The 22,995-nt window shown below is 36.0% G+C and overlaps 1 protein-coding gene across 2 annotated transcripts in view; it reads left to right on the top strand.

The window, feature by feature from the left end:
- Nucleotides 1–22,995, top strand: part of ST6GALNAC3 (ST6 N-acetylgalactosaminide alpha-2,6-sialyltransferase 3) — a 570,108-nt gene that overhangs the window by 328,457 nt on the left and 218,656 nt on the right. For both annotated transcript variants that reach the window (XM_032297084.1, XM_032297085.1), the window contains exon 3: nucleotides 16,291–16,700. In XM_032297084.1, the coding sequence (XP_032152975.1) occupies nucleotides 16,291–16,700 (410 nt within the window). The remainder of the gene's footprint in view (nucleotides 1–16,290; nucleotides 16,701–22,995) is intronic.

The following is a 22,995-nucleotide window of genomic DNA, read 5'->3' as shown; positions in this document are numbered from 1 at the left end:
TATTTTGCAAAATAGCTAGAAGAGAGGACATGAAATGTCCCCAACACAGAGAAATGATAAATACTCAAGGTGATAGATGCCTTAAATATTGACTCGGTCATTCCACATTCTGTACATGTAACAAAATGTCACATGTATCCCGTAACTATGCACAAATAATATGTATTAACAAAAATACTTAAAAAAGAAAAAAATTCTCCTCTGCTTTAACTCTATGAGGGAAGTAACTTTGAAATGACCAATCTGACCAGACATAGTGGCTCATGCATATAGTTTCAGCATTTTGGAAGGCCAAGATGTGAGGACTGCATGATTCCAGGAGTTCTAGACCAGCCTGGGCAATATGGCAAAATCTTGTCTGTACAGACAATAGAAAAATTATTCAGGCATGGCGGCATATGCCTGTAGTCTCAGCCATTTGGGAGGCTGAGGTGAGAGGATCACTTGAGTCCAGGAAGTAGAGGCTTCAGTGAACCAGGATGGTGCCACGGCACTCCAACCTGAGCAACAGAGGGAGACCCTGACTGAAGAAAAAGAAAAAAAAAAACAACAAACAGCCCACTTCTTGTTTGTTCTTTGTTTATTCTTTCCGCAGCCTTTTTTTTTTTTTTTTCTTTTTGCCTACAAAAACCCACCTCTATCTGCTTAACTCATTGGAGCACTTTCCTATTTCGTAGATGGGCTGTTGCTCATTTTATGAATTGCTAATAAAAGCCAATTAGGTGTTTGAAACTAAATCTGTTGAAACGTGTATTTTTGACTCCACTTTTGCTCTTTATCAAAATGATCCCATAGAAAGGCTACAGTCTTTTCTTCGTGTTTTCTCCAAAATCTGTTGGGGAAGATATTAAGAAAGTCCTCTAAGTCTGAAATTTGGTCCTAAAACTGTGTTCACTAGGTACCATTGTATTTAATATAGTATTTCAGTTTAATCTTGATCTTCTAAAATCTGAGTAGGGTCTTTAGTTTGCCTAGTTTCTGCAGTTTTGTGTACTAGAAGGGTGGTAATTTTCAGTTTCAGCTAATTACTATGCTTTACATAGTCATAGGGATGAAGCATTTTAGAATGCCACTTCATTAAAGCAGTGAAAATACTGTGGACTCAGTAATTTCATTTACTGGGTCAGTAGCCCTTAATATCTAGAAGAAGATTTAAAGTAGTTTAAAAATAATTATTCAAACAAGAAAGGGATTTCAAACTGTAATTACCATAGCAGTAAAGGAATGAATGTCTCCAAAGCAAATATAAATATTATATTTAAATCTTAATATCTGATTGCTATAACTCAAAGGGTTTAGCTCTTCCAATACTAAAGATCACAAGATCTTAGGCCTGAAATAAACTTCAGCAAGCCAATGGTCTTGGTGTAAAAATTAAATTTGTTCCTGAAAAACCACTTATAGTTAAATATCCGGACTGACAGTCTGATGGAGCTCATTCTTCTACAAGGTGCTAATTTTTTTGTTTTTTGAGGTGGAGTTTCACTTTTATCACCCAGGCTGGAGTGCAATGGCAATCTTAGCTCAATGCAACCTCTGCCTCTTGGGTTCAAGTGATTCTCCTGCCTCAGCCTCCTGAGTAGCTGGGATTACAGGCACCCACCACCACGCCCAGTTAAGTTTTTGTATTTTTTTTTAGTGGAGATGGAGTTTTACCATGTTGGCCAGGCTGGTCTTGAACTCCTGACCTCAGGTAATCCACCAGCCTCGTCCTCCCAAAGTGCTGGGATTACCGGTGTGAGCCACCACGCCCAGCCAAGGTGCTCATTTTTCTTAGAGCATTTGCATATCTCTTACTCAGTTTTTTCCCATGTATTTGCATTTTGGTTGCTATTGCATGTTAGATTTCTTCTACTGTGGTCTGTTTTTTTTGCTTGTTTGTTTGTCTTTTGATGATGTACTGTTGGTGATTTTCTGTATCTATGTTGTAGCTGGTTACAATTTTTAATTCTCCTATTAGTTCTAATAGTTTTTCTCTGGTTGCTATGTTTGCAAGGAGGACTATTGTATCATCTGTAAATATAATTGTTTTTCTTATCTATTTTAGTATTAATACTGCCCTTCACCCTGCCTCTGGGTTTCTGTGATTACATGGAGCAGAGCTTCCAGAACAATATAAAATAAATATTAGCAGAGCTTCCAGAATCATGTAAAATAAACATTATTTTGTTTCCAGTTTTAGTAAGAATATGTCTAGTTAAGAGCTTCTAGATTATGTTCCAAACCATTATTCCATGAGATGCTAATTGATTTCCTTAAAAAAAAAAAAGAGCCTGCTAAATAATTTTCTAGAACTCTGAATTAACCAAAATGAGACAAATCTCTTTAGTCAATGGGCTTTTATAACCTTTACTATTTAATATGCATTGACAGTCTCCTACAGATGGAAAAAGTATGTGACTTTTCCCAATATATTTGTCATAGAACACTGTTTTTGAAGAACATTTACTAACATTTTATAAAACAATACATCAATGTTGCTCTGGTAGGGTACTGTCAATTGTGATGTTTGGTTTAGGTTTCTAAATGATGTTCTTTACCAGATTAAGAAAATATCCTACTTTTAGCTTACTTAGAGTGTTATATAAATCAAATCTTTTACTATATACTTTATCTGGCTTTTGCTGAACATAACGTTTTTTATTTTTATTGATGCTTATTTTTTTTCAATGCTGGATAGTAGCCCTTACACAGGTATCATAAAAGTTTGTGTGGTTTGTAATTTGAGGAAGTTATAAACAATGCTGCTTTGAATGTTTGTGTACATGAAAACTGGTACACAAAAATAAGGCATTTTTATAGGACATACAGCTGGAAGTAGAATTTCTGGGTCATACAGCATATATACATTCAGGTATACAGTATAATGCTACAGTTTTCCAAAGTGTTAATGTAAAGTTGACACTCCCGCCATTTGTTGTCTGAGACTTCCAGCTGCGGTGCATTTTTTTAAAAAAAACACTTTAACTTTTAATTAACAAATTAACTTTTAATTTCAGGTAACCTGGTATCTATGTAGTAACATCTCATTTTTAAAATTGGCCTCTTCTAGATTATGAATGATAAACACCTTTTCTTGTGTGTATTTGCCATTTGAATTTCCTCTTTAATCAATGATTGCATCTTATGCTCATCTTTTCTTGTGTGGGATGACTTTTATTGTCTACATATAGGAATTTGTTACATATTTTGTATATTAACCCTTTCTATAATTATAATCTCCCTCACCATAGCCTGTCTTTCACTCTTAATGTCTTTTGAAGGATAGTCATTTTTTAATGTGGTATGATTCATTTTTTCAATCGTTACTTCTACTGTGAGTGCTTTTCTATCTTGTTTAAGAAGAATGTTTCTTACCTGAGGGTATGAAAATTTTCTCCTGTACTTTCATCTTAACCGTATTGATTTCAGATGCAGGTTTTCAATTCACTTAGAACTGAAATTTGTGTATAAGGAAGGCTCTAGATTGACTTTTTCCCATGAGGTTATCCAGTGTTTTTTAAAAAATCTGATTTCCTCTGCCCAGTACTCTGCTTGGCACCCTGTCACAAATACTTGGAGTCTTTGTTATGTTGCACGGGTCCATGTGTCTGCCGTTGTGTCCACACCATCTTGTTCCTCTTCATTAAGAGCATTAGCTTTCTTGGTCCTTTGCATTTCCGTAAAAATATTAGGATCTGCTTGTAGAGTTCCATGGAAGAAATCTTGTGGTATTTGGGGATTTTGATTGAGATTATCTTGAATCTATAGATTTCATTTGAGGAGAATTTACGTCTTTACATCATTGAATTTTCTATTCCATGTACATTCCATGTTATGTCTCTCTAATTACATAGATTATTTTTAATATTTCTCAGTAAAATGGTGTTATTTTCTCCACAGAGGTCTTGCACGTCATTTGTTAGACTTATTCCTAGATATTTAATATTTTGAGGCAGTAATGAATATCTTTTCTTAAATTTTTATTGTTGCTATATTGAAATATACCTGATTTGTATTCTGATTTGTATCTAGCAATCCTAACTTTAATAAAAATTATAACAAATTATATATGAATTTTTAATACCATGATATCATCTGTAAATGATTATGTTTTTGTTTCTTCTTCAATCTTCAAACTTCTTTTATTTTTTATGACCTCAGTATAATATTAAATAGCAATGGTGATAGTGGAAATTTTTGTTTTATTCCTCATTTTAAAGGGATAGCTTTGAAAAATTTCACATTAAGTACATTGTCTGTTATAGAATTTTTTTTTGTAAAAACATTTTTTCAGAATAAGGAAGCTCCTTGTTATTTTCCTATAACTAAGAGTTTTATTAGTCAACATTGAATTTCCTCAAATTCTTTTGGTGCGTCTATTGAGATAATCATATAATTTTACATTTGAGATGATCATATGATTTTACAAATAACATTGCAAATTACATCAATTTATTTTTCTCCCCAACTTTTTTTGTGGTGAAAAATTGCAAAGGGTTGCAAGTTTCTGAACATCATTTTTACTTGAAAGAACAGCCAACAGACAAATTATGAATATTCAGATTTTGGCATTGGGAAGACATTTTGTCAAAAATGAATGAAGTGGGCTCGTCACTTCAGGAAAATAAAAATGACTTTTAAGCATATAAGAAGATTGGAGACCAAAAGTTTGAAAACTGCTGACCTCTTAGAAAGTGTAATGTTATTTTTAGTGCATTTACCCTCTTCTCCTGACAATATAAGAGACTTAAAACACTTAACTTTATACCTCCTCTCAAATTGTATGCTGTTTTATAATTTTAATTATACAATTTCCTCTCTGTTTTTGTTTGATGAAGCTTAACTATAACATGTTTACATGTGGATTTATTTTATTTGAGAGTAATTGAGCCTTTTGAATTAGTGAATTCTCATAAATTCTGAAACACTTTCACCAACTTGCCTTTAACCATTTTATCTCTTCTCTCCCTCTGAGATTTCAAATACATGTATAGTAGGCCTTTTCATTGTATTATCTGAGTCTCTTGCCCTATTTTTTAAATCCCATGTTTCATTCTGAGCACTCGCTTCTGTCTTCTCTTTCATTAATTCTTTCTTTGGCTTTATATAATTTGCTGTTAAATTCATTTCTTGAGTTCTTTATTTCATGTATTATATATATCAATTCTAGAACTTCTAAGTAACTATTTTACACAGCTGCTCCATCACTTTTTATAGTTTTCATTTCCTTGCCAAAATTTTCCCTTGACTCTTACCTCCTTGAATATTGTAAACATGATTGTTTCAGTCTGTATCCTGTAATTCCATATGCGGAGCTTTTATGCCAGTATTTTTGTTGGTTTTCCTTAATGGTGGTTTGTTTCTTTCTATATCTGGGGTTTTAAATTGCATATTGGGCATTGTGCTTAAAAATGTATTTGTAACAATGATTTGAGATATTGTCTTCATTCAGAGAAGATTTTTCTTTAGTTGTTCTAGGTGTTTAAGGTCAATAGAAGTTCAGGAACACACAATAAAATTTCTAAAACTGAGGTCATCAGACACAACAAATTGACATAAAATAGGTTGACAGATTTATAAGACAGGTTTATTTCCAGTTCAGACTTGATCTGAGAATATATGCAGGAATCCTAGTTCAAAGCCAATGTTTGCTCACCCCTGGGCTCTGGATTCTGATTTCTATTCTTCTAGGCCCAACAGCTTCCCGAAACAGAGCTCAGCTACTCTTTCCAGAATTACTAATGCCCCTGGGCAAAAGCAGACTTTAGTGTTAGTGAGTTCTAGTCTTCTCCAGGCTGGTAATTTTTTACCATCTTGTTAAGTCTTTGATGGTTTAGAGATAACCTTTAACATTTTTTTCCAGCTAATTTATCTTTCATGGAAGGGCAGTTTGAATTTTGAAAGTTAACCATATTGAAGCCAAAGTTCTCAGGATGGTACTTTTGAACAATAATGAAGTTGAATATCTTCTGCACTTGGATTTTCATTTTGATACGAGAAGGCACGTCCTGTGCTACAGCTTATTTCCTGGAGCCTATCCCAGTTGCAATCACAGACCTTTAACTCAAGGATTATGCAAGCCCCTATTCCTAAAATAAGCCTAGTCATAGAATATACGATATAAACATATCTTTCCTTGTCTCAAAGGAATGTACATAACCCCACTAAGACTGTCTTCTTCCCTATCTTTTCCGTTTACTAATATTGCCACCATTTCCTTCCACTTTCAGTGTGGAATCCAGGTTTGCTAGGGCCCATGACTACTTCTGAACTTCTAACTTTAAGTACACGACTCACCATAATCTCCTAACTAGCTGCTTTCTTCATTCCTTCCTCTGTCCTCCTGAATATCATTTAGCCAGAATACATACCTTACAGTAGGTTCATCACTTATCTACCGTTTGTAAATTCTAGCTAAAATGTTATTTGCAATCCTTTTTATTCTCAACTCTCTTGCTCAAAATATTCTCTTTCTCAAAAATTCATCCTATTTTGAAGTCTGTTAACTGTATCTCTAAGTACTCTATCTCTCAACAAATAGCACTTGCTTGCTTTTAGAAATATAAGGGAATCTAGAGGAAATCTAGTTGAAGTCCTTTCTTGTAAAGTCATCTGTTTCTTCTCTCATTCTTTGTTCATTCTTCCCATTTCCAAGAAAGATGTATTTCTGCCTTTCCAAAGGGTACCAATCCAACTATGCTCTCAAATTATTGAGTCTTGTCTTCCATGTATTCTTACTCCATCAGTGGTACTTATCTTGCATTTTCAATCACTCCAGCTCTACCAACCTCTTCCTCTCAAACTACAGACTTTAAAGTACCCTCCAGCTCAGAAAGCAAAACAAAATGAAAAAAGAAAAACCAAAAACCTGTATGTAGTGAATGGCAATGACTGTTCAGTTTATCACTAGCTTGATATGCTGGCAGGAGTTCCACATGAAAATTAAGAGAATTTCTTAGGTAGTATGATTTTCCTTACCTCCAAAGAAAATTCTAGCCAAAACATTGATACAACCTCTAATGCTATATAATTAACAATAGCTCAGTAGGAACTAGAGTTCTCATGCTTGGCACTACATGCAGACTTCCAAGAAACCAAGACAACTCTTTCTTGGTTTGAGAAAATGTGTTTTTTTGCCTCCCAGTGTGGAGAAAACAAGTTGCGTTCCTCTGGCACATCTACATGTTTATGTAGATCCATTCCCTAGAGGGACTTCCAAATAAAGGGAGCACATTATCTGTGGCAACCGAGAAACATAGCTTCATGGTATGTGTTGTAGAATTATTTCTTAACATTTACATTTTTATGCAACCCCCCATATTAAGTTTTATGCTCAGTTTACCACTAGCCTGATGTGCTGGCAGGAGTCCCACATGAAAATTAAGAGAATTTATTAGGGAGTATGATTTTCCTTACCTCCAAAGAAAATTCTAGCCAGAGCATTGATAAAACCTCTAATGCCATGTAATTAACAATAACTCTGCAGGAAATAGAAGTTCTCATGCTTGGCACTACATGCAGACTTCCAGTATCCTCTTCATTTGCTCTTTAAAATGTCTGACTTCTAGGGCTGACTTCATGTGTAAGTGCTTCTTGCCAATCTGGTAGTATCTGAAGGATAACTGGAAGGATTTCCTACCCCAGCATCCTCCCCAGTGATTCAAATTTATTATTTTGTTTTCATTCCTTTGATCAGACATTATAGTCTCCTCTTTTATTGTTTTTAATTATTCTAGAAGAATGTTACCCAAACCTAGGTGTCTATTGGAATCGTATGTGGAACTTTTAAAAAATACTATGTGCAGGTGCCATCCTCAAAAATTGCCTGTCTTATTTTGTCAGGCCATTGCCATTTTTAAAAGTTGTCCTGGTCATTGTAATGTTAAGCTGAAAACTATATTCCTAGTTGAGTGACATGCAATGACACTAATACCATATAGCACCAATCAGTTTTCTTACTTTCTTTATGTGACATTCCTGTATGGCATTTTAGCAGCAGGTTCTGAGATCATCCTTCTGAAAGGAAAAAAAAATAAACCAGAGGTAAGTTGGCCATAAAATTATCAAAGTTTTACTGGGACCTAGTAGTAACGATGGAATATGAATTATCACCATAATTTACATCTGTATGAGAAAACTCTTTTGTGGTTCGAGAAAATGTGTTTTTTTGCCTCCCAGTCTGGAAAAAACAAGTTACGTTCCTCTGGCACATCTCCATGTTTATGTAGATCCCGTCCCTAGAGGAACTGCCAAATAAAGGGAGCACATTATCTATGGCAACCAAGAAACATAGCTTTATGTTGCCTGTTGTAGAATTATTTCTTGACATTAACATTTTTATGCACCCCCATATTAAGTTTTATGTTTAGGTTTAATGTCACCAGGTAGGAACCAAGGTAAATGCCACATCCCCAATCCACAGAGAATCAGAGCTAAACCATCAGTTATCAAATCTGTCTTTTTATGTGCTGTGTGATTTATACACATTGCTTTAGAAAACTGCATTAACTGGAAGATGCTGGTTTGTGGAGGGGCAAGGAAGTATATTTACAGGTTAGCTTGGCTGAACTGTGTTGATTTCTCTCTAGAACAGTCTTCACAGTTCTTTGCTCACAGTTAGAGGTCTGCTGAAAGTGACTCAGGGTAGATGAAAACAGCTTGCTTAATCATTCCTGAAACACAGGAAAAATTAAAATACATTTTTTCTTTGTCAAGCAATAAAAGCAATGCCAGATTGTTAATGCCTCTTTTGTACCTTTCACTTAAAAGACCTCAAAAAGAACATCAAGGAGAATAAAGGCAAAATCTATTCCCCAATGGCATCATTATACACGTTGAAGCCTCTAAAACTAAAACTCTAAAGACATTCAGGAAGAGTAGAGGAATAAATGACAGCAAACAGAAGAGTGTGTCTCTGGAGCTTTGTTCAAATTCATTCAAATTGGGTAATGAAAAGCAAAGATCTTTTTTGTTTCAACATTAAAATAGTAAATTAGTGAGTGGTGAGTTGCTAATTGTTCTGTAAAGTATTTAAGGTGCCAGGAGTGTCCCGTCACCAGTTTTTAAAATTGCGTCCTTATGGTTGAAATGAAAGCAACCATTAGAGTAGTGTAAAACATTGTTTTTAATATAATTTATTCTGGCTCAATCGAAATGATTTTCATTTCAAAATACTCATCGAAGTTTTTGTTTTTACTTTGGATAAGCAAGTTTTATTTTAGACTTCAATATATCAAATAGAAATTCATTTTTATCATGTAGGGCTGAAGTAGGAAGGTAGGTTAGAGCTATCCAACATTGTGTTTCAAACCTGGCTGTTTCTACTTGGTTCTAGGGTATAGAATTAGCAGGTTTGGTTAAACTTTACTTGAATTTTAGGTGACCTTTTCTATCCTGACTGTTTCATAATTTAATGTCTTGACCTTCGCTTTCCATAGAGCCATCTTAGTGATAAATGCAGAGATTTAAGAACTAGAACTGGTTGGCAGGTGACCTTTTGTACATGGCTGTTCTTTTTGCTGTGGAAACCACTGTTTTGCAAGTTTTATTTCACAAATTTTAATTGCCTATTCTATTGTCTATAAGCTTATTCAGAGAGAAAAAAAGTAAAGGTTAAATATTTCATTCTCCTTACTGATTAAAATGTAAAGTGCTTGGCAGTTGTCCCAATATGTCATTCAGAAAGCATAGGGTAATTTGTCAGGTTCATACCCAAAGAAGAGAGAGGGATCATTTTCCCAGGGTGGTTGATAAGGATGAAACTGGCCTAGGAGAGTGAGCAATCACATCAACTAGATGAAGGTAACAGGGTGTGTGTGTGTGTGTGTGTGTATGAATTTAGAATGGATGAACAGAAGGGTTCTTTTACTGCATGTGTACTAATTGAAAGAGAAAACTGACTCTCAGTCAACCAGAGGTGAAACTTGCCACTAAAGGTGAATAACCTGCCAGTTTTGGCCATTTCTCTCTCTCTCTCTCTCTCTCTCTCTCTCATTCACTCACTTTCTCTTTTAACCAGGAAAGAATTGGTTAGGCATATCATGGTAAATTGATTTCTGGAATCTATATCAACAAAATAAATTGTTTAAACACACAGAAATAAGGCTGAGTAATTATAAAAATGCTAGAGACTCTTACAAAGAGTTAAGAATATCTACCCTTTTTCCCCCAACCCTACAGTATGAGAGAACGTAGGACCTCCACAGGGAATCAATTCCTCTGTATTTACATTCTTCAGTATTTTTAAAACCAGAAATAATTTGTATGCCTCTAAAATACTCATGCTTATATTAAAATAAAAATAAGAACAGGCATAGTATAAAAAGACCCATTGTGTGAAGATAGTACCCCAGTCAGCCATTGCCTTGGGTCCTCATAGAATGGAAGAGCCCTTCACGACTTAGAGGACCTCTTAACAGCCTTCAAGGAGCTTTGATGCCCAAGGACTTCTAAATGGTCAATGTGCGTTTCTAAAAGGAATTTCTGAAGGGGGACTTGGGGCAGACAAGAGGTATTATTCCCTTTAGTCCTAAAGACCAATTTAGAAAATAATATCATCGGCCATGGTCTTTTTCTCCCCCCGACATGGATGTTAATTATTTATTGCTTGAGAATCTTTCACTGCTGATGTGAAAGAAACAGTTTGAAAAGCAAATTGAGTAAGTAGATGTGAAGGACCATTTAAAAGCTAATAAAATTGGTCATGATTAGTTTATCTTAGACTGAAATTTCAGCCATATTTCAAGCTGAAAATATCAAGAAAAACATTTTTGATAATTTTTTGGCAATAGAAATTATCAAATAGAAATTTGATAATTTCTATTGCCAAAAAGGAGAGTTTATTTATGCTCACATGCAAATAATTTTGGTGAAATTATTGATTTTAAGCATGTTTAAAGCATTAATTTATAATTTAATTAAAATAATTTAAATATAGTGAACAAGATTTAAGGTTTATGCACGTACATATATTAAGAATCATGAAAATCAGTAATTATTTCTTTGATACTCCACATTTCCTAATGCTGCTGTGAGTGCATTTTCCGAAAGATAAAATTTGCTCTTCTTTTTAACCTGAAATAAAGGCTGGACATCACATTTATCTCAACTTTCTCAACTCTGTAATGGAAAATAAAATAGCTTGAAAAATCTACCGTGAAAATGATGTGGAATAATGTAATAAAGTACAGAGAAAGATGACTGACCCATAATAGACATTCAATCATGTATATATCAGAAAATACACTACACTATACTTATAGGTCTCTCTGGTAGTTTCTTCCCGTTCTCTCTGTCTTACCCTCCACCCATGCCCCACCCAGTAATCAAGTCATTTTTCCTGTAAGGTGGCAAAACGTCAAGATTCATTTTAGCAGAGAAATGACTTGTTTTTCAAGGCAATCCCTTAGGCCTCTAAAACAGCATAGGAATTGACTGTAGTTGATCATGACTCACCCATACAGCTTAACGCTTGATTAAGTTTTCACTGATTAGAATTTTAAAATTATTTTACCCTTCACAGTGCCTTGCACAGAATAGTTACTAAATAAAAAACGTGGTTATTCAATAGATGTCAACAAATTCTTAACTCCTCCCAAGCTGATTGTTTTGAAACCGAAAGTGCTGGTATAGAGTTAGTATACTTTTTCAGAGGAAGAAAATAGCCAAAACAAATATAGTGTTGTTACCATAAAAGAAAATCAATATTTAAGGTCTTAAGTAAAAGGAAGTGTTTGACATTTGTGGGCTTTCTTTAACAAAGACATAGGGGCCCAGACAGGGTTGGCTGAATATTTGTGATGCTCTCAGTTTATAGACACAGCCCAAGCCCAGTGAAAGTATTTTGAATGTACAAGATGTTTTAAAAAATGTTTTGAGTGTACAAGAGACAAGATGAAGAAGACAAGTTTGCTTTTAATAAAGCAAAATAGAGACAATTCAACTATAAAAGGAGAATTCAAAATTTAGATGGGGCTTGATAAAGTGAAACTGGATAAATCTTAAAGGTCTTGGAAAATCTAAGGCCTCAGTCTAGAAAGAAAGAGTAACTGCTTACTGAAGCAGAACTGAGTGAGTGGAGACATATGGAATAAATGTTCAAGCAAAGCCCCAAATCAAATAATATAAATGAGTTCAAAAAATAGCAGTACACTTTAACAAAGAAAGTTGAGATCAAAAGATGTAGCAATAAAGCTCATAAAAGAAACTGCGATAACTAGATAAGAGCAGATTTGGGGTCAGATTGTCCGTTTGTGCCTAGGTATGTTTTTCTTTTTATCATGGCATACTGTAGTTTGAAGGTGCCTTCAGATGTGTGAATGAGTCCCTTGGGCTTTGCAAGCAAGCTTTTTGTGCTACCTAAGGCTCCTGATTATGATAAGGAACGTTTCATTCATCTGGCCCCACACTCTTGTCATACTTAAAAAATGGTTCCTGCAAGTGGTAAAATAGAGCAATTATCATGTTCATCCATGTCTCCTGGTACCTTATTCAGGAAGGCAGATAGCTAGGCAAAGCTATTACCCAGAAGTATCGACCACAAAGTATAAACGTCTCTTAAGATGATGGCCATGGTGACAGTAGGGCCAAGTGAATAGTTAAACAAAAAAAACACAGTGGCAATTTTATAGATCACCATCTATCCTCAAAGCCGTTGCATTCATAGTACTCTGCCAATGACATATTTGTCACATAAACAAGAGGCTGTTGTTCCCAATGTTTGCCCTCAAGTTGTTAGTTGGCTGCTGACCTCATAATCTGCACAGCTGTGGCATCCCAATATGTTGTCATGAAACAGATTGTGATGTCTTAATTGATCACTTTTAGAGGTTACAATTGTCAAGTGAGACCAGTATGCTGATTCTTATTAGTTAAATTAAGCCTTGTTACAGCAGAACTGGCTAATGCACTATAATGAATAGGAAATCCAATGTAATTTGCTGCATTTTATAGATTAGAACACATCCAAGGCCTTTTCTTTTTCTTCTTTTTGATTGTTTAAATATGTGGAGGCTATACCCCAACCATGCTTTTCTTATACAATGAAGCAACTTCTTGGAATAGTAAATGGAATGTAACCCCCCCGCAACATATGTGTCTTGGTGTTAAGTTGGAGTATGCCATATGACACACACAATTTAAATCAGGCATTGATTTGCATGACTCTAAGTGAATTGGAGGACTCAGCTAAGAGTAATAGATGTCAGGCTCTGCTGCAAATCGTCTGGCAAGAAAAATATTATGTTCTTCCCTGTTGTCTAAAAGAAGGTAGGCTTCTAAGAGGATGAGGAAGGGTCTTAAATCAATGCCTGCCCCCAAAGGGCAACTCCTTGTGCCTCCATTTTGGTCATTGGTGAAGTCTTCACTATGACACTAACCTATAAAACCCTGTTTTCCAAGCGTCCTGATACACTCACTCACCTTGTATGGACCTATTCTCATCTGGTGCCTGGACCACCTGCTACTCACATTAGGTTGAGAAACCTTACTGTGGCAGGGGTGATGAACAGTCCCTTTAATAGCAGAGTTTTAAGACAACTCATAAACGGACCTTTGTGTATTCTGCAAGTCAAGTTTTTTTCAAAAGTTTTATCTTTGACATTTGAAATAAACAGATGCCTTTGTCAATCTAGCACATTTTACAGGAGCACAAACAAAAATGAAATCAAGGAAACCAATTTAAGTTAATGTAATAACTGTTAGCATAAAAATACAGCAGGAAGCACAAGGATGTTCATCAAAGCACTTTTTTTTATAGTAGAAAAAAAAACAGATAATAGCCCAGCAGTAGGCAAATTGGTACATATGGTATATCCATATAATGGAATCTTGAGCAGGCATTAAAACTATCTCTAAGGGCTGACATAGAGATGTTGATGATTTTTGGTTAACAGTGTCTCATTAAGTGAAAAACCAAGGTAGCCAAATTGTATAAATGGTATTTCTCAACCTGTCTAAAATAATATCTGTAGAAAGGAAAAAAATATGACAAAAATAGGTGTAGTATTGTTGAGTGATGAGAATATGGGGAATTTTTAATCATTTTATCCATTCTTTTTAGTTTTTCAAGTTTCCCATATTACTTGGCTAATTTTGGAGAAAACGTTTTTAAAGCAGTTTGAATAGTTTGTTAAAACATTTGATTAAGAGTCTGCGTTCAGGCACCTCAAATCTAAATGGTCTGAATACGAACGAGCTCCTGATCTTCCTTCCAGATCCTGTTCTCCCAAAGGCTTCTGTCCTCAGTTGAAGGAAATTTCAGCCTCCCAGTTACTCAGGCTGGAAACTTGGAGCTATCTGTCTGTGACTCCTCTCTTTATTTCACATCCCACCTTCAATCAATTGGCCAATTCAATAGGTTGTGCCTTCGGAATATTTCCAGAACGTGAGCAGCTTCTCTCCGACCCCTTTGTTACTCAGCACGACCCACATCACTGTCCTCTCTTGCTGGAGCAGAGAGCAGCAGCCTAATTCCCTGCTTCAAGCCTGGCCTGATTTTTATCAAGTTTCCACACAGCTGCCAAAGCTGTTAAAATGTAACTCAGTTCAGTCATTCCTCTGTCCAGAGCCCTTCAATGGCACTTCATCTCGCACAGAATGAAAGGCCCTAAGTGATTTCTCCCCTGCTATGTGTCTGGCCCCAGAATCTACTTGGCTCTCCACGCTGGCTCTGCCAACCTACATTGCTCTTCCTTTTATTCCTTTCCTTCCTCAGGGTATTTGCATTGGTTTTTGCATGTGCTCTGCAGGAATGCTTTTCTCCTAAACATGCTCATAACCTCCTTTCCTGCTTTAATTTTTTCTATTTAGCATACTTAGCAACATCTAACATATTATATGGTATGAGAGTTTATTTATTGCCTTTCTCCTGCACCCAACTGGAATATAGGCTCTATGAGGACAGGGAGTTTTGTTTATAGTTTTCACAGCTGAACTGTAACCCCTGGAACTGTGCCTGACACAGTTAGGTGCTCTATGACTGCTGTGAGTGCCTACCGTTGATAGGAACAGTGATCTGTTACAGTTGTATGATGAATAGCCAGTTGATTTTTATGAGGTATCTTACATCCCAATGTAATTATTTTAATTTGATTGCTTTCATATCCTAATTTAACCAGTTAAGCCCCTAATGTATTCCAGGGACTTCCGGGGAGTGGGGTTAAAATGAAGAAGATAGACATTGTTCTGACATAGTTTATTGTCTAGTGGACAGACATAATTAAACAATACACTCCAACACAATCCATAAAAGAAAGACAGTACCCAGTTGAGAGAAGCTACTCACCAACAGGAACAATTAAAATTCAGGATCAAATGTCAGATACAAAATGTGGAATCTCATAGAAGAGAGATGAGAAAGATGTATATCAACAAAGCACATTGCTTCTTTATTACTGTTTTAAAAGAGAGGGTGACTGTGTTAGAGGGAAGCAGCAAAAGTAATTTATTTGGTTGTTGTAGGAGAAACGAAAGCAAAGGATAATGGAAAGGGCAGTGGGCTTAGAGTTAGAGGATCTAGATTTGAATCCAACACTGCAGCTTTATCATCTCCAACTCCTGAAAGGTGATGCTTAACTTCTCTGAGTCTCTGTTATCTCCGTGGTTAAATAAAATGGGAGAAAGGGACTTAGACTCGCTCTAGAGACTGTCTGTGTAGATGCCTTCCCATCTGAAAGAAGGCCTTTCCTTATCCATCTAGAATAAACATAAACACAAAAGCCAATTAACATGATGACTTGAGGGAATCTCTGAAGGGTCTCTGTAATATTTCATCTAGCCTGGGACTTACTTTAAATGGTTATGGGTTCTGAAAATCTTTTTCATAACCTCATTGTTTGCTGAACTCTTCATATTTTTATCAATTGCTTATAACCACTCATGCATGTAAGTAAAATACATAATTGACCCCCAGGTATGCTTCTTTTGCATTTCTTTTATAGCCACCAACCTTATTACAAATATCAAATCTTTTCATGTTTTCTTATTTCACCTGAAATTATAGTCCTGAATAAAAAATATTTATCATTTAGAATGGAAAACAAATAACTATTGTTTGGCTATAATTTTAAACCAGCACATGGGGATTGTAGAAATTAAAATTATTTTTTGACAGCATACGTTTTCTTTCTTAACAGAAGCATGGTGTTAACTTGATAATCTGTGGCGGAGACTGTGGGTTTGGTATTTGTAGGTACTGTAGAGATATTTCTGTATTGTAATTATATGGTATCTGAACTTTTGTTTTACCAGAGGAACTTATTTGACTTAGTGGAATTTACTAATTGGCATGCCTTCTTTCTCTATTTTCAGCCTTTGCAACTGGACTGTGACCTTTGTGCCATAGTGTCAAACTCAGGTCAGATGGTTGGCCAGAAGGTGGGAAACGAGATAGATCGATCTTCCTGCATTTGGAGAATGAACAATGCCCCCACCAAGGGTTATGAGGAAGATGTCGGGCGCATGACCATGATTCGAGTTGTGTCCCATACCAGCGTTCCTCTTTTGCTAAAAAACCCTGATTATTTTTTCAAGGAAGCGAATACTACTATTTATGTCATTTGGGGCCCTTTCCGCAATATGAGGAAAGATGGCAATGGCATCATTTACAACATGTTGAAAAAGACAGTTGATGTCTATCCGAATGCCCAAATATATGTGACCACAGAGAAGCGCATGAGTTACTGTGATGGAGTTTTTAAGAAGGAGACTGGAAAAGACAGGTGAGTCTTCTCTGAAGCAGCTTTATTGTCTTTTATTATCTTTTATGCTAAATCTTTGCTGATTCCTTTTGCAGGATATGAAATGAACAGTTATTCTTTTAAACTGATTGTTATATGTTCTGACTATTATGATTACTTGATGAGCCAGCCTGAGGTCTCATTTATTCCACCTATACTACCTTCTGTTCTTTCCATTCTGATTGGTTTGAGTCTCCAAGAAACACTAGATACTTCCCCAAAGTATCTTTAGATCTTTTCTTATTTTGTTACATTTGCTATTGACTAAGTTGGAGTTCAGCTGGAAAAGGAAGTCTAAACATGTCTGCTTCAAACCCTAGTAATGGTAAGGAACTTTAGGACTATGCATTAGTCTAAACTCCTCTGGGAATTTTGCCAAAATTTTACCTGAGATCACAAACAGGACAGGCTATAGATTCTCCAGTAAGATTGTTTTATGTAGCTTCTCGCATGCAAATAGACACTGTGATCCTGAACATCGTAATTTGGTATTGAGCATGCTTAGCAGAATACCATATTGAAATTACACATCGCTTAAAATTATTAGCAGTTGGATTATTTTAAAGAAATCAGATAACAAATTTGCATTTTTGTTACATCCATATTTTCTCTGTAGCATTCTGTAAACTATACTTCTTACTTTCTTTTCTTGAAGCCTCATTCTTTCTCCTCCCCTTCCTTCTGTTTCCTCTCTTTGCTTCCTTTCTAGCTCCCTCATCTCTCCTGTAACAGGATTGCGTGCCATTTTTTCCTCCTCTTTGGAAAGACAACTATTAAAATGGAGAAAACAGGAATTACCAATCAGTCAATCTTGGTTCATGTATCTAGCTCTAATAAAGAACTGCTAAAGAAAGATATTGAAATCAATGGCTAAAGTTTTAAATTATCTGTTAATTTTGCTTATTTGTGCAATATCTTGGATAAATTGTGCATCTGTAAGTTCCAATATTAGCATTCTAATTTCTTTAAAATGTATGCATTTCACTATCCAATATCATCAAATCTAAGCTTTTAACCATATTGAGGTATGTACTTAAGGGTTGCAGTTTCTGATATCTCTTGATATAACTTGAATGCTGATGATTATTGTAAAATCCTAGGTGGATCAGCTCTCCTATTGGTAATGTGGGTTGATCTGAATTTAACATTTTCTATTTCTGAGCACCAAAACTACACAGCTTCATGTGAAATGCAAGACAGAAATAGCCATGAAATACTAGTTTCTCCTACTGTATTAGTTAGCAAGAAGAATCCCAAAGGTGAGATTTGAATCAATGTAGGATAAACTGTCCAAAATGGCAGGCAGTAGAGATGAAAGGAATAGGTATGGTGCGTCAAAGAAATGTGGTCCTGTGTCTCACTATTCTGTATAAATATGATGCCTATTCACAAAGGGCTTTGGAAATTTCTGGTATCTCACTAGCCCAGAGCACTGAAATTAATGAGATGTATTTGGTTTTTCATTAGTTAGAGTCAGCCCTCAGGGTATCACCCAGATATAACTATAAGCCCTAGAGTCATTTGGGGGGGTATCAGAGAAGAGCTTACCATGCGGTTGGCTCATGTTTTTCTGTGTTTATTTCACATTAACTTTTGATGTGAGCTTTCAGGGAGACAACACATCGCATATGTGTAAGTTTTACAAGAACTGGGAGAGAATAGCTTTGGGAGATCCTTTTCTTCGTGGCCATGATAGAGAAAACTGCATAGTGGAAAAATTACTAGGTAATTTTACTCATTTGATAAAGTTAATTTTCAGGGTATCATTTGATTGGTAGAGTTACCAAAAAGAGAGTTAAAGAAACCAAAATACAGTTTTCGTTCATGGTGTGTACTTATCTTTTTCACTGAGTCTGTTTCCGTCTGGTTGTCTCACTTACTATTCCAACCAGACAGGAGAAGACAACTATGCCAGTGTTTTAGAAATAAGCAGAATGGGTGATTTATTTATTTATTTTTTATAGGTGGATAGATAGATTTTTTATTGTACTTCAGGTTCTGGGGTACATGTGCACATCTGGCCAGAACTTCCAATACTATAGGTACATACATGGCAATGTGGTTTGCTGCTTCCATCCCCCTATCACCTATATCTGGCATTTCTCCCCATGTTATCCCTCCCCAATCCCCCAACCCTGCTCTCCTTCCCCTAGTCCCCCCCAACAGACCCCAGTGTGTGATACTCACCTCTCTGTGTCCATGTGTTCTCATTGTTCAACCCCCATCTATGAGTGAAAACATGCCATGTTTGATTTTTCTATTCTTGTGTCAGTTTTCTAGAATGATGGTTCCCAGATTCATCCATGTCCCTACAAAGGACATGAAGTCATCGTTTTTTATGGCTGCATAGTATTCCATCATGTATATGTGCTACATTTTCCTTGTCCAGCCTATCATCGATGAGCATTTGGGTTGATTCCAGGTCTTTATTGTAAACAGTGCCACAATGAACATATGTGTGCATGTGTCTTTATAATAGAATGATCTATAATCCTTTGGATATATAACCAGTAATGGGATTGCTGGATCAAATGGAATTTCTATTTCTAGGTCCTTGAGGAATTGCCACACTGTCTTCCAGAATGGTTGAACTGATTTACACTCCCATCAACAGTGGAAAAGTGTTCATATTTCTCCACATCCTCTCCAGCATCTGTTGTCTCCAGAGTTTTTAATGACTGCCATTCTAACTGGCATGAGATGTTACCTCAATGTGGTTTTGATTTGCATTTCTCTAATGACAAGTGATGATGAACATTCATATATGTCTTCTTTTGAAAAGTGTCTGTTCCTGTCCTTTGTGTACTTTTGAATGGGTTTGTTTTTTCTTGTAAATCTGCTTTAGTTCTTTGTAGATTCTGGATATTAGCCCTTTGTCAGATGGGTAGATTGCAAAATTTTTTTTCCATTCTGGTGGTTGCCAGTTCACCCTAATGATTGTTTCTTTTGCTGTACAGAAACTCTGGAGTTTAATTAGAGCCTGTTTGTCCATTTTGACTTTTGTTGCCAATGCTTTTGCTGTTTTAGTCATGAAGTCCTTGCCTATGCCTATGTCCTGAATGGTTTTGCCTAGGTTTTCTTCTAGGGTTTTTATGGTGTTAGGTCTTTTGTTTAAGTCTTTAATCCATCTGGAGTTAATTTTAGTTTAAGGTGCCAGGAAGGAGTCCAGTTTCTGTTTTCTGCACATGGCTAGCCAGTTATTCCAACATATTTATTAAACAGGGAATCCTTTCTCCATTGCTTGCTTTTGTCAGATCTGTCAAAGACCAGATGGTTGTAGACGTGTGGCATTGCCTCCAAGGCCTCCATTCTATTCCATTGGTCTATATCTCTGTTTTGGTACCAGTACCATGCTGTTTTGATTACTATAGCCTTGTAGTATAGTTTGAAGTCAGGTAGCATGATGCCTCCAGCTTTGTTCTTTTTGCTTAGGATTGTCTTGACTATGCAGGCTCTCTTTTGGTTCCATATGAAGTTTAAGGTGGATTTTTCCAGTTCTATGAAGAGGGTCTTAGGTACTTTGATGGGGATAGAATTGAATCTATAAATTACTTTGGGCAGTATGGCCATTTTCACAATATTGATTCTTCCTAATCATGAACATGGAATGTTTTTCCATGTGTCTGTGTCCTCTCTTATTTCCTTGAGTAATGGTTCATAGTTCTCCTTGAAGAAGTCCTTTACATCCTCTGTTAGTTGTATTCCTCGGTATTTTATTCTCTTTGTAGCAATTGTGAATGGGAGTTCACTCTTCATTTGGCTCTCTTTTAGTCTGTTATTGGCGTATAGGAATGCTTGTGATTTCTGCATATTGATTTTGTATCCTGAGACTTTGCTGAAGTTGCTTATCAGTTTAAGGAGATTTGGGGCTGCAAATAGAGACAATTTGATTTTCTCATTTCCTAACTGAATACCCTTTATTTCTTTTTCTTGCCTGATTGCTCTGGCTAGAACTTCCAATACTATGCTGAATAGGAGTTGTGAGAGAGGGCATCCTTGTCTAGTGCCAGGTTTCAAAGGGAATGCTTCCAGTTTTTGCTCATTCAGTATGATATTGGCTGTGGGTTTCTTGTAAATAGTTTTTATTATTTTGAGATACGTTCCATTGATACCTAGTTTATTGAGAGTTTTTAACATAAAGGGCTGTTGAATTTTGTTGGAGGCCTTCTCTGGCCTTCTATTGAGATAATCATGTGGTTTTTGTCTTTGGTTCTGTTTATGTGGTAAATTATGTTTATAGACTTACATATGTTAAACCAGCCTTGCATCCCCAGGATGAAGCCTACCTGGTCATGAAGGATAAGCTTTTTGATATGCTGTTGCAATTAGTTTGCCAGTATTTTATTGAAGGTTTTTGCATCTATGTTCATTATGGATATTGGCATGAAGTTTTCTTTTTTTCTTGAGTCTCTGCCAGGTTTTGTTATCAGGATGATGTTGGTGTCAAAAAATTATTTGGGAAGGATTCACTATTTTTGCATTGCTTGGAATAGTTTCAGAAGAAGTGGTACCAGCTCCTCTTTGTACATCTGGTAGAATTCAGCTGTGAACCCATCTGAACCTGGGCTTTTTTTGGTTGGTAGGCTATTAATTGCTGCCTCAACTTCAGCGCTTGTTATTGATCTATTCGGGGTTTCAACTGCTTCCTGATCTAGGCTTGGGAGAGTGCAAGTGTCCAGGAATTTATCCATTTCTTTCAGGTTTACTGGTTTATGTGCATAGAGTTGTTTGTACTAATCTCTGATAGTAGTTTGTATTTCTATGGAATCAGTGGTGATATCCCCTTTATTGTTTTTTATTACATCTATTTGATTCTTCTTTTCTTTTTTATTAACCTGGCTAGCAGTCTGTGTATTTTGTTGATCTTTTTGAAAAACCAGCTCCTGGATTTCTTGATTTTTTAAAGGTTTTTTAATGTCTCTGTCTCCCTCAGCCTGCTCTGATCTTAGTTATTTCTTGTCTTCTACTAGCTTTTGAGTTTTTATGATCTTGCTCCTCAGCTCTTTTAATTTTGATGATAGGGTATTGATTTTAGATCTTTCCTTGCTTCTCATGTGGACATTTATTGCTATACATTTTCCTCTACACACTGCTTTCAATGTGTCCCAGAGATTCTGGTATGTTGTATCTTTGTTCTCATTGGTTTTGAAGAACATCTTTATTTCTGCCTTCATCTCATTGTTTATCCAGTCAACATTCAAGAGCCAGTTGTTCAGTTTCCATGGAGTTGTGTGGTTCTGAGTTAGTTTCTTAATCCTGAGTTCTACTTTGATTGCACTGTGGTCTGAGAGACTGTTGGTTATGATTTCTGTTCTTTTGCATTTGTTGAGGAGTGATTTACTTCCAATTATGTGGTCAATTTTAGAGTACGTGTAATGTGGTGCTGAGAAGAATGTATATTCTGTGGATTTGGGGTGGAGAGTTCTGTAGATGCCAATTAGGTTTCCTTGGTCCAAATCTGAGTTCAAGACTTGGATATCCTTGTTAATTATCTGTGTTATTGATCTATCTAATATTGACAATGGAGTGTTAAAGTCTTCCACTATTATTGTATGGGAGACTAAGTCTCTTTGTAGGCCATTAAGAACTTACTTTGTGTATCTGGATGCTCCTGTATTGGGTGCGTTTGTTTAGGTTCCTTGGCTCTTTTTGTTGCATTGATCCTTTTACCATTATGTAATGCCCTTCTTTATCTCTTTTGATCTTTGTTGGTTTAAAGTCTATTTTATCAGAGACTAGGGTTGTCAACTCCTGCTTTTTTTTGCTCTCCATTTGCTTGGTAGATCTTCCTTCATCCCTTTATTTTGAGGCTTTTTGTATTTTTGCATGTGAGATGAGTTTCCTGGATACAGCACACCAATGGGTTTTGACTCTTTATCCAGTTTGCCAATCTGTGCCTTTTGATTGGGGCATTTAGCCCATTTACATTTAAAGTTAATATTGTTATGTGTGAATTTGATCCTGCCATTTTGATGCTAGCTGGTTGTTTTGCCCATTAGTTGACACAGTTTCTTCATTGTGTCCGTGCTCTTTAACATTTGGTACGTTTTTGGAGTGGCTTGTACTGGTTGTTCCTTTCTACGTTTAGTGCTTCTTTCAGGAGCTCTTGTAAGGCAGGCCTGGTGCTGGTGGTAATGAAATCTCTCAGCAATTGCTTGTTCATAATGGATTTTATTTCTCCTTTGCTTATGAAGCTTAGTTTGGCTAGATATGAAATTCTAGGTTGAAAGTTCATTTCTTTTTTTTGTTTTTTTTGTTTTTTTGTTTTTTGAGATGG

Source organism: Sapajus apella, unplaced genomic scaffold (genome assembly GCF_009761245.1).
Source record: "Sapajus apella isolate SASKATOON/1434 unplaced genomic scaffold, GSC_monkey_1.0 scaffold36, whole genome shotgun sequence".
Taxonomy (NCBI): domain Eukaryota; kingdom Metazoa; phylum Chordata; class Mammalia; order Primates; family Cebidae; genus Sapajus; species Sapajus apella.
Note: the sequence above shows the minus strand (reverse complement) of the source record. Positions and strands in the feature narration are given on the sequence as shown.